The 11119-nt window shown below is 43.6% G+C and overlaps 1 protein-coding gene across 1 annotated transcript; it reads left to right on the forward strand.

The window, feature by feature from the left end:
- Window positions 1-297: 297 nt before the first annotated feature.
- On the forward strand, window positions 298-8204 carry TAGAP (T cell activation RhoGTPase activating protein). The gene is made up of 9 exons (XM_007461767.1): window positions 298-324; window positions 412-465; window positions 777-843; window positions 2115-2281; window positions 2970-3131; window positions 3613-3722; window positions 5360-5555; window positions 6140-6254; window positions 6937-8204. Exons 1-9 carry the CDS (start codon window positions 298-300, stop codon window positions 8202-8204), a joined length of 2166 nt encoding a protein of 721 aa, XP_007461829.1.
- The last annotated feature ends 2915 nt before the right edge of the window (window positions 8205-11119 follow it).

An 11119-nucleotide genomic window follows, 5' to 3' on the forward strand; every position in this document is an offset into this window, starting at 1 on the left:
ATAAGTGTGTCCAGATGTTGTGTTTAATAGCCTAAGACATCTGGTAACATACAACTAACTTTATTTTTTTTTAACATCTTTATTGGAGTACAATTGCTTTACAATGGTGTATAACTGACTTTAAATGAAAAATTTTCTAGCCAGTAGTTTCAAACTTTGTGTTTAATCAGAGTGGCACTGAAATTGGCCAGTGCATTACATGTATCCCTCCTAACTTCTTCCCATATGATTTCTTGTATACAGAGCCAAGGCCACACAGGAGCAAAGCTCATCGCTGGACAGTCAGCCCAAACTCTAATGAAGTTGACAAGCAGCTGCCATGCTGTATGCGCCCTTCTTACATTTATTAATTCATGTTTTCTCATGGCAAGAGTCAAAGAGGTTTACCTAATTTAGTGTTTTCTCTTTTAGTCAAAAACACTAAATGCCAGTAATATGGAGACATTAACTGAATGTCGATCAGAGGTAAGAAAGCAATGTTTAAAACTTTTTATCTGCACTGTGAGATGGAAAACTTTTTTAATTGAATATCATTTGTATTGTTTAGTTATCAGGATAGAAAATCAACATAATAAGTGTAGAAAATTAAAGACTAATATTAATTGAGATCTTCTATCATGATAAGCAGGACATTAACATTGATTCTGGAAGATAGAAAAAATTAACGGACGCTTGACTAGTTTTTGATATGAATAAAATGTTGAATGTACTTTGTGGGGAAAGACTGGGCAGATTTCTTCAGTCATTATTTTAAACTAAAACAAATCTATTTTTAGGGTGACATCAAGGAATATCCTCTGTTGGCATCATGTGAGAGCGAAAATAGTCTTTGCCAGCTAATTGGTGAGTTTTGAAAACATACTGATCTTTTACGTAGAAGTTCTTAGTTTGCCAAACCACAGTGCTTTACTAGGAATTTTTTTTTCAAAGTGTTCTTTTAAAGACCACAGAACATTAACACTTGCATGGCAGGAGGGCTCCAGCTCACTAGAGAGCCAGCGCTCTGATAGAAAAGATCTTCCCTAAGCCAACCCCCCAGCTCTCCAGAGGGGTTTTAATGGAGTTACAGGTCTCCTGGCATTTATGTTTTGACAATTAAAATGTGCATACATGTGAAAGACACACAGTTGCCTGTACCATTGTCGCCCTCCTCTAACGGAGAATGATTCTAAGAGCACATGAAGCAATTGTTACTAATCTCCAATCCCAAAGAATCCACCATTCACTCAATTTCTCCCACAATTCATTGCATTATAAAGTAACCCTGACCCAGTTCTCCTGAACTATGAGGACAAGCCAGTTCTCTATCCATCTTCCTCCACTTGATGGTATAAAAAGTATAGAAACATATGCCAGTGCATTTAGAATATGTAGCTTTTATAATTAGAAAAAAAAGGAGAAGGAAGGAGAGAGAAAACAGAAAGAAGGAAACTTGTTAGACGTTATACCCATTGCACACGTCTTCAGGCTTTTGCAAGGATAAAATATCTTGGCAAGGTCTAGGTTCAAACCTTCCTGCAGCAATTTGTGCCCGCCCTTCCCTAAAGCATCCACTGGGAAAACCCTGCAGGTGACTGTAGACAGATTGTGTGGTGTAGCTCCCCCTAGTGGTGAGTGTTAGCATGGCCACAGAGGTTTGCTTAATGGCCCGCCCAGCGTGGAGCCTTCAAAATGGTCTTGAGCAAGTCACTTCCTCTTCCTATAAGTTTCATTTTCTTCACTAGTCAAAGGAAGAAATTAAAATAATCTATTTCACATCAGAAATATCCACCGTGGTTATTAAGGTCAATATGTTAAGATGGTTGTTTATGATCTGCTTAGTTAGGTTTTGCTCATTTTCTGCAGCAAACAGCTGGTAAAGCGTAAAAACAGGAAAGGTGGAGTCTTTGAGGAACCTTGGTGTTGCTGTTTAGGGGCTGGCTGCCCTGGTAACAATGTAGTTGTTTTTCAGGTTGATTTTTGTAGATTAAGATTCACACCCTTTGCTTTCCGGTTTTTCAATATTATTTGTCCCACACGGCAAACCATACATGACAATATTTGTCATCTTATCTGGATCCTCGCTTATCAATATTTTAATCTAATTTCTCTTTGCTTTGTTTTCTTGGCTGTAGAAATTAAGAAGAGAAAGAAGGTGCTGAACTGGCTCTTTCTCATGAGAAGGCTTTCTTCTTCATCAGATTTTTCTGGGGCTTCAGAGCCAGAACTGAGGTCATCCCTATTTGATCAGCCCTTGTCAGCTATCTGCAGTGACAATGACACACTCCCCAGACCCATTCAGGTAGGTGCACATTCACGCGTGAACCTACTTCCGTTTTCCGCCAGCCGTGAAAAGTCCTCGGGAAATCTGAGCGGCACATTCTCGATGCTACACTTGTTGGGGCCAATCTTTAGCTTTTTTCCCACGTTTGGAAATGGTGTTCCCGCTTAGGAATGCAGTCAGGAGAACACCTGGCTGTTTACATCCTAGAAATTAGCTGTATTTGCCACTGAGCTCAGGTTGATGGTCCCTCCCTCCTTCTAACTTCATGGAGAGAAGAATGCTGAAAATGTGTAGCTTCTGAGAAATCAAGAGGCAGAGATTTATAGAGTTGATGATCAGAAATCCATTGTTTATATGGAATGACTTGAAAGGAGAGAGGCCTGAAATAGTTTTAGAATGTGCAAATTCCAGCTTTCACAATTTACCTCCTCTCAGAAAAATGGCAGGGCCGAGGGAGACAGTTGATAGCAACCAGACTGAAAGGAAAAACTGGCATTAACAGTCTCTTGTTAAGACTGTCTTAGGATCCTGCAGAACTAACTTTTATGGAGAGGATGTTTCATAACAGGTAAAGTTAGATACTGTTCATGTCCACTATTTTAATTCTTTTTCTCCTACCAAGACATAGATTTTTCCTGTGTTAGTAGCAGCGAAGCGTGTCTTCAAACCAAGGGTAACCACTTCCTATTTCTATCCTTTCCTTTAGGATATTCTCACTATACTATGCCTTAAAGGCCCTTCCACTGAAGGAATATTCAGGAAAGCAGCCAACGAGAAAGCCCGCAAAGAGCTTAAGGAAGAGCTCAACTCCGGAGGCGTGGTGGATCTGAAAAGTCTCCCCGTGCACCTCCTGGCGGTGGTCTTTAAGGTGAGTTCACAGCATTGGTGCCAAATGACCTGCTGATGGGCTCTCACACATTGACGCTCAGGAAATAAGATAAGGGCTCTTTACCCTACAAAGCAAAGGAAACTGATCTTAGAGTTTAATTTTTTTAGTTAAGCCTTTATTTATTTGTATAAGCATCTCTGTTTCTGTGACCCCAGATTCCAACAGAAAGTGGTGCATTAAATTCCCCCCAAATTTCTCTGAGGAAAAGCACTTGGATTGTCCCATGGCCGAATCCATTCCCCTAAGTCTGGTGGCCCCCTGGATGATGGCCTTACTGCGCCTGTTGTTAGGAAGCTGCTGAGAGACAAGTCAGGTGAGAGATTTCTCCAGACTAATGAATGCAGGAAGGAAAGGGCGCAGCCTATGTAGTGTATGAGCACAGAGTCCCTGAGATTTGACAAACGAGGTAGAATGATGGCAGCACGTTGTGTAACATGAATGGTCCCCTCCCACCCTCCAGGACTTCCTCAGAAGTATCCCACTGAAGCTCCTGTCCTGCGACCTGTTTGAGGAGTGGATGGGTGCCCTGGAGAAGCACAGTGAAGAGGACAGGATCGAGGCCCTGAAGCAGTAAGTTGCCAGCCTCGTCCCCGGAGGCCAGGCCCGCACGGTCTCCATCCTTTGATTCTGCACATAACTGTCAGAGTGGTTTACGTATATTGCAATGTTTAGGGAGTTCGAGTGGAATTGTTCATCCACTCCCAGAATACAAATCTAGAGGTACCCTGGAAATTTTTTAAAAGTAGTTTTAGCCAAATGAAAGGAAGCACCTCTTCAAAAGATAGAAAGTGGACTTCAGTACTCACAAATCCCAAGAGATGGGGAGTCTAAAAATATAAGTAGTTCAAGAAAGTATGGAACAAACTCATAGATGAAAGCCTCAAAGCAGGGTAACCAGCCAGGTGTAGGAATCTGGGGTCTCCTTAACCTGTACACTGATGTCATGCAAAGCAACTATTCTCCCACAAAACATCCCTTAAAGCATAGCAAACAATCTGGAAGGGGTTGTTTGTTCATAAAATTCCATAGCATATTTCATATTCTTATAATTAACCAAAATGAAAACTATATAAAAACAAATTCCAACCACAGCAAAAACAATTCCATATATAAATGGAAGTGTGACCTGTTAGAGACTAGGAAATCTTAAACACTAACGTTAAAATAACAGCGCTTTTGCCAAATCCTATGAAAGTCTGTCTATATATTATGATTGTCTCACATGGCTAAATACTTTCAATGAAATATTTATTGAATTGAAGACATTAGTGTGTCTGTCCCTACGATTATCACAATAAGTTTCTGCTTACAGACACAAAGCTCTTTCATAACAATATCTTCTTATGAGAAATGAACAATCTTTATGTTAGAGACACCATTTCATTTTTTGAAGCTATGAAGCTTTACAACTCTAATTTATTAGTAGTAGTGCCAATATTGCCATTTAAGTGCTGCTGTCACAATTTTTATGAACATGCTCTTATAAACTGATTTAATCTCCATAAAGATTTCTCAGAATGGTATAAAAATGTGTCATCTTCATTTGATGAGCACAGTTTTTAAAAAGGCAAATGGGGCTTCCCTGGTGGCGCAGTGGTTGAGAGTCCGCCTGCCGATGCAGGGGACGCGGGTTCATGCCCCGGTCCGGGAGGATCCCGCGTGCCGTGGAGCGGCTGGGCCCGTGAGCCACGGCTGCTGAGCCTGCGCGTCCGGAGCCTGTGCTCTGCAGCGGGAGAGGCCACAGCAGTGAGAGGCCCGCGTACCGCAAAAAAAAAAAAAAAAAAAGGCAAATGATTGTATTCTTTAAAAAAAAATAGTCTTGCAGTGTTAGAAGCAGAAAGACATTCTACATGGCTAAATGGTTACTCAACAAAATGATTTTCAAAATGTATTAAACTATGTATTTTACTGCAGGATTTAATATTTCGTAACTTAAGATCTATGTAAAGAATAAAGGGCCATGTTATTGGTGTCCTGATCATAAAGGCCAGTTTTTTAGGGCTTCAAGATCTTGTGGTTAACTGATTCATTCCGTGTCAGTTGCCACTGGAAGTGTCTGAATGAACGTTTCACAATGTCTCTTGTGAAAATGAACCTTCCTCATTTTAAAGGAAGTCTGGGTTAGGCAGAAACTTTCAACTTGCCACCCTCAAGCTAGACAGGCCATGAGCCTCCCCTAAAACCAGCCTTCCCGAACTCCGTTCCAGGGTTGCAGATAAGCTCCCACAGCCCAACCACCTGCTGCTCAAGCACCTGGTCTCCGTACTCCACGTCATCAGCAAGAACTCTGAGGTCAACAGGATGGATGCCAGCAATCTTGCCATCTGCATCGGGCCCAATGTGCTGAGCCCGGAGAATGAGCAAAACCTGTCATTCGAAGCCCGGAGAGACCTGAATGATAAGGTTTGTTTCTGTCTATTTCTGAGAAACTCATCGTCTGTTTGCAAAAGCCAAGCAATAAAATGCCCGTGAACTTCTCTGACTCAGTCAAGATCACGGTGAAAATATGAAAGGCAAATGCTTTGGTCCTAGTTCCATTCTCTTGGGTGTGTACATTGGATGAAACTGAGTAAAGCTGGGCCTGTATCCTCTATCATCCTATGAGACAGAGGACAATCGATACCCATCTTTACATGACTGTGTCCCAGGATGGAAAGGCCCTTTCACTTTTCTCTCTTTCGTGCATCACACTCTGTCAGTTCAGCTACCAATTTGGGAAACTCCTTAAATGAAAATTTTTGTTACTTTAATGTAATAGATTTTTTTTAATTCACAAATTAAAAATGCATGTCTCAAAAATAATTTTCATATAGGTGATTGTTACCAATTTTCCGGATGCTCCTTTCAGACACATAAAGATCTCTCATGACCATTTTGGCACCTCCCTAACTGCTGACCCCCCGCTATGTCCCCATTCTTAACCACCTTTCCTTTAAAAATAAATAAAGGTCTCGTTAAGCTGACAACCTGTTAACTTTTCCTCACAGGTTAAGACACTGGTGGAATTCCTCATCGATAACTGCTTTGAAATATTTGGGGAGAACATGCCAGGGCATTCCAGAATTGCCTCTGATGACTCCCTGGAACACACTGACAGTTCAGGTGCGGAAGGTGCTCTCAATTGATTCTGACTCTGGCGTCAAGTTCATGGCCAGCTACCAGTCCAGACCAGTAATGTAAAGCATCCCTGGTATCTGAAGCAGAAGTTACCTTCACACATCACCAAATCAGAGTAGACTCCAGTCTGTAGGGAAGTCATTAAACGCGGAAACTTTTCTCTCGAGTTTTCCTGCACTGTTTCCTCGGGCTCCAGACACTTATTCAGCTTCAGCCTGGAACCTTCCCCTTCCTCTTCTAAATCAGGAAGAACTGCTAATTTTACTAAGTAACTAAGTAACTTTTAGCTAGAGAGTTGGCATAAGAAACTTCTGTTTCCACACAGTGGAATATGGGTCTGTTAAAATGGGGATGGATCCAGTCAAAAGAGCCATCCAAAGGATCAGTTTTAAATTTAAGATCAATAAATTTTCAGTGGAATGCTGTTTTCTCTCCTTTCTCATTTCCTCCGTCTCTCGCTTCATTTTCCTACTTATCTTCTCCACCTCAAAATAGTAGATATGGAAAGAAACAGAATTTTACTGCGGCCAGTTTCTTTCATACCAAGCCCCAAATTAGCATCACCAAATTCCCTGGCGCCATACTTGAAATAAGTAGGTGAACGGTACTTAGGTTTATTTCTAAAAGTAACTGAACAAAAGCTCAACCGTCCCTTAACTTCCCCCAGACGTGTCGACCCTGCAGAACGACTCGGCCTATGACAGCAACGACCCCGACCCCGACGCGGAGCCCAGCGCCATGGGGTCCCTGAGCAGGTGGCCCCCAGGGTCCTCGGACCTGGCTGCCGGCCTGGAGCCCAGAGGCCCGCCGCACCCTTGGGAGCCTGTCCTCAGCAGTGCGCCCAGACTGAAAGGCTCCCTCGGGCAACCAGACAGGAGGTACTCGGACCCCAGCACGGCGGCATCCTCGCAGGAGTGCCTTGAGGGCAGGAAAGCAAACCCGAAACTCACACGAAGTGAGGAGGACTTCACCGCGGCCCAGGCGGCCCCTCGTTTTGCAAGTGAGGAAGCCGAGGATCCGTTTCCAGAGGAGGTGTTTCCTGCAGCAGAAGGGAAAACCCAGGGGCCGCGAGAGCCGAGGCTGCAGAGCCCAGCTCAGGGTTTGGTGTCAGCGTGCACACTGACGCCCAAAGCCGTCTCCAGTGGCTGCCTGGACGTGCTCTCCGACAGCCCAGGCCTGGCCTCCCCTTCCAGCCACCAAAGAATTTTCTTCACCAGACATCAGTCTTTCACAAAGACTGAGAAAAGTAAGCCCTACAGAGAAATAAAAAAACACTCCATGTCATCCTCCTTTGCCTCTCACCAAAAAGTGTTAACCAAAACCCGCAGCTCTGCTGTGGCTGTGAAATCCAATGGCTGCGCCAGAGACCAAGTAAAGAAAGGTCTTAAAAAAGAAAGCCAGCTTGCCGGCCGAATCGTCCAGGAAAACTTGCCTGATACCCACGGCCAAACAGCTGTGGACTTTAACTCGGGGGCCCACTCCCTCTCGGTGGAGAAAGCGTTCCAGCCGGTGGATCAGAGGAGCCCTGGCAGGCCCCCCTCTTACGAGGAGGCCATTCGGCACCAGGCCTTGGAGCTCGCCACCTACGGGAGCCAAACAGTTGGCAGCATGAGGGCCAGGATGCTAAGCCTGGACGCCCGGCTACCACCGCCTCTCCCTGTCCACCACGGAGGGGACTCAAGAAATATATGCAGTCAGGAGCCACTGGACGGGCCCCGACTGTGGTCCAGGACTGAGAGCTGGAAGCAGAGGACTGCCTGTGCTTCTACAGACATGACAGGACAGGTGACTGTCACCAGGAGACCTGAGCTGCATCGGCCGAGAACTGTGTCTGAGTCTCAACAGAAGAACAAGGAGCCCCTCCTGGCCCGGCGGTGTAGTCAGCCCATCTTTGATGCTGATCAGTTCCGATTCGCTAAGGAATCCTACATCTAGGCGGTGGACCTCTGTACACAGCGCATGGCACCTCTGTACACACAAGGCGGTGTAAAGAGCTGCTCTTAGACTCTGTTTTCCAAAAAGTCGTGAATAAGCTCCGTTGGAAAGTTGTGTAGATACCTCCTCAGAGAGGACAGCTACCCAGCTCCTCAAAGGCACTCAGGCAGTGTCTGCGCCCCTGCATTTGTGCAACATGTAGCAAATGTATAAAATGCGTTCTAGACAAGGCGTTGGGTGCAAAGAGGTCTACGTCAACATGTGTATATATTTGTCTGTGAACTTGCGCTAAACTGCATGGCTGTTCTCTGCCTCCTGGGGCATTTTTCTAGTGGTTAGGGTTTAGAAATAATCTTTTCTGTTTTCATGTTGCCTAAAACAGTGTGCCAATTTTCATATTTTCCACAAACTCCATTTAGGGGAACATGTTTAAGTCTCTGTTAGAAGTTTCCTCTAGTAAGCAGCTTTGTGATAACTAGTCACCATAGTAAGATGAAAGAAACAGCAAGGAATAGAGTTGTCACTGTTTGGAGTTATCAAAGGCATTGCAAGCTCCAGTAAAAGAAAAAGTTGTTAAAATGTATGAAGAATACTTCAGTATGTCCTCTAATCATCTAATTTTAAATTTAGGTAAGTTAGTGAAAATGCATTACATTATGCATCATTAACTGATTTCTAGCACTTTGAGTTTCTTTGTAGTTCAATGGTGTCTCCTTCAATAATGTGGAGGGAATTACTTTATATGCATCGCGGGCATAGGTACAACTTGAGTATAAGCTCACTACAATAAATTGCCTTCCTTATTTCAAAGCAAAACTGTTCATTCTTTACTGATATGTTGCCTCTTCTCCCTCAGTTCATAGAAACCCACCAAGAAAATCATTCACACATTGGTTCATTCAACAAGCATTTACTGAATATATATTCATTATCCTAGACTGATAGGCAGGGCAAGATGTGGATCTCATGTTTAAGAAAAAGAGACAATCCCTGTCCTCCAGAAATTTGCAAAGCCCTCTTTAAGCCAAGTTTTTGGCAAACGGTCACTCAGAGGCCAGAAAATTTAGTATACAAATATAATATTTCCTGCTTTTAGTGAATTAAAGTTTTCAGCACTTTTAAAAACCTTACTTTTACTATGCTCAGTTTTCTTGATTGTTAGCATACATAGTGGTAAAATGTCATATATTAGAACTTCCATGCTCAATGATTAAGATGTCCTGGAGATACTGGATTTGATTTTCCTTACTCTACAATTTCTTCCATAAAACACTGCATGTTTTTGATTTGTTAAAGAACTATTTTTGTGTTGGCTAATAGCTACCAGATGCTGAAGACCTAGTCTTTTGAGAAGTGACTTATTAGCAATGTGGTAAAAAGTTTAAAAGGTTCTAACCCAGATTGCTCAAGGCATCATGTTCAGACCTATTAATATCATTTAAATACTTTATTAAGCACCACCGATAAGACATAAATTTCAAGGGGCAGATACTCCCCCTCCGACCACTGACTTAAGAAAAGCAATCCTTTTCCAGAATTGGACACTAATAGTGATAGTACAGTCTTTAGCACCTATTAGTGCTGGGCACTGCACTAAGTATTTCAGGACTGGAAGAAAAATCCTCCATCATCTTTTTAGCAACTTCTCATCAAGAATCAGAGAGTTCTCATCAACAGACGACTAACACGATAAGCTAGGGAGCCTCCCATCTATCCCACGTTACCACTGACCTGATCTCCACGTGACCCAACTCAGATCACAAAAACTCTACCCCCATTTCCTTATTTTACCAAAGTAGGAGTGAGACGGAAAGTCTTCTATTGCGTGTAAGTAGTCCAGTTTGTTGACGGACATTTATGAGCTTCTTGTAGTCAAGAAGCTACTATATTTGAACAGTGGAAGAAAAGATATGGTGATGATTTCAAATACTTCACAGTGTGGTATTCCCACTTCGAACCACGGAGTCCACTAGCCTTTTAAAATAGGAGAACCCAACCTCGTTCCCAAGCATGGTAGTTGGGTTGTCATAACAAAGTACCACAGACGAGTAGCTTAAACAACAGAAATGTTCAATCTCACAGTTCTAGAGCCCAGAACTGAAATCAAGGTGTCGACAGAGGGCCCGCCCTTGCAGTGAGATTTGGGTGATATTTAAAAATGATACTATAGACAAGGACCCCAGAACACCACAGTTCTGTCCTCCGTGGACCGCCTAAAGGCCACATAGTCACAAATGGGCCTGACACTCCAATGCAAGGTATATGGTAAAACTGAGTTGGAAGCCAAGCCCTAAGTAGAGACTTCAACCTAAATCCAGGTCTGATCCCCAGCCTCCGAGCCCCAGGGCCTCCCCAGCACCCATGTGTTATCCTGCCTGGCCCAGCTTGGGAGGGATCCTGACCCTCTAACCAAGGGAAGAGGCAAGGAGGCACATACAGTTCATGTGCCTGTTGGTGAACAACCAACATTCATGTCCTGGAATCTGGCTGAACAGACTGGAATTCCTTCCTCTTGGGGAAGGTAGGAGGTTTTCTCTCCTCCCACCAAGAGGGAGAAGGTGGGTTTCCGAATGCCATTGCCAGCATCCCACATAGTACACTGATTACCTGCGATCATACACTGACCTCCACCCCAGCACCACTCGGGACTTGGTCCAGAACCTGTGTCTGTTAACTGAGCTGGGCGCTGGCCCTGGAGCTGAGCAAACCCGCAGTCACCTTGGAGCCCAAACCCAGCAAATATAACCTATGTTACCCTGGGGTCCTGGAGCATTGAAGTGGCAGCCATGGCTTGTATGCTAAAAAAACAGATAATAGTTAATGGCCACAATGCTTCCCACGGCCACGCATGAGAACACCTAAAGGGCAATCAACACTGTTTATTCTAATGCACTATTAAAAGAATAAATGCTTTC

This window comes from Lipotes vexillifer, unplaced genomic scaffold (genome assembly GCF_000442215.2).
Source record: "Lipotes vexillifer unplaced genomic scaffold, Lipotes_vexillifer_v1.1 scaffold1594, whole genome shotgun sequence".
In the NCBI taxonomy this organism is placed as follows: domain Eukaryota; kingdom Metazoa; phylum Chordata; class Mammalia; order Artiodactyla; family Lipotidae; genus Lipotes; species Lipotes vexillifer.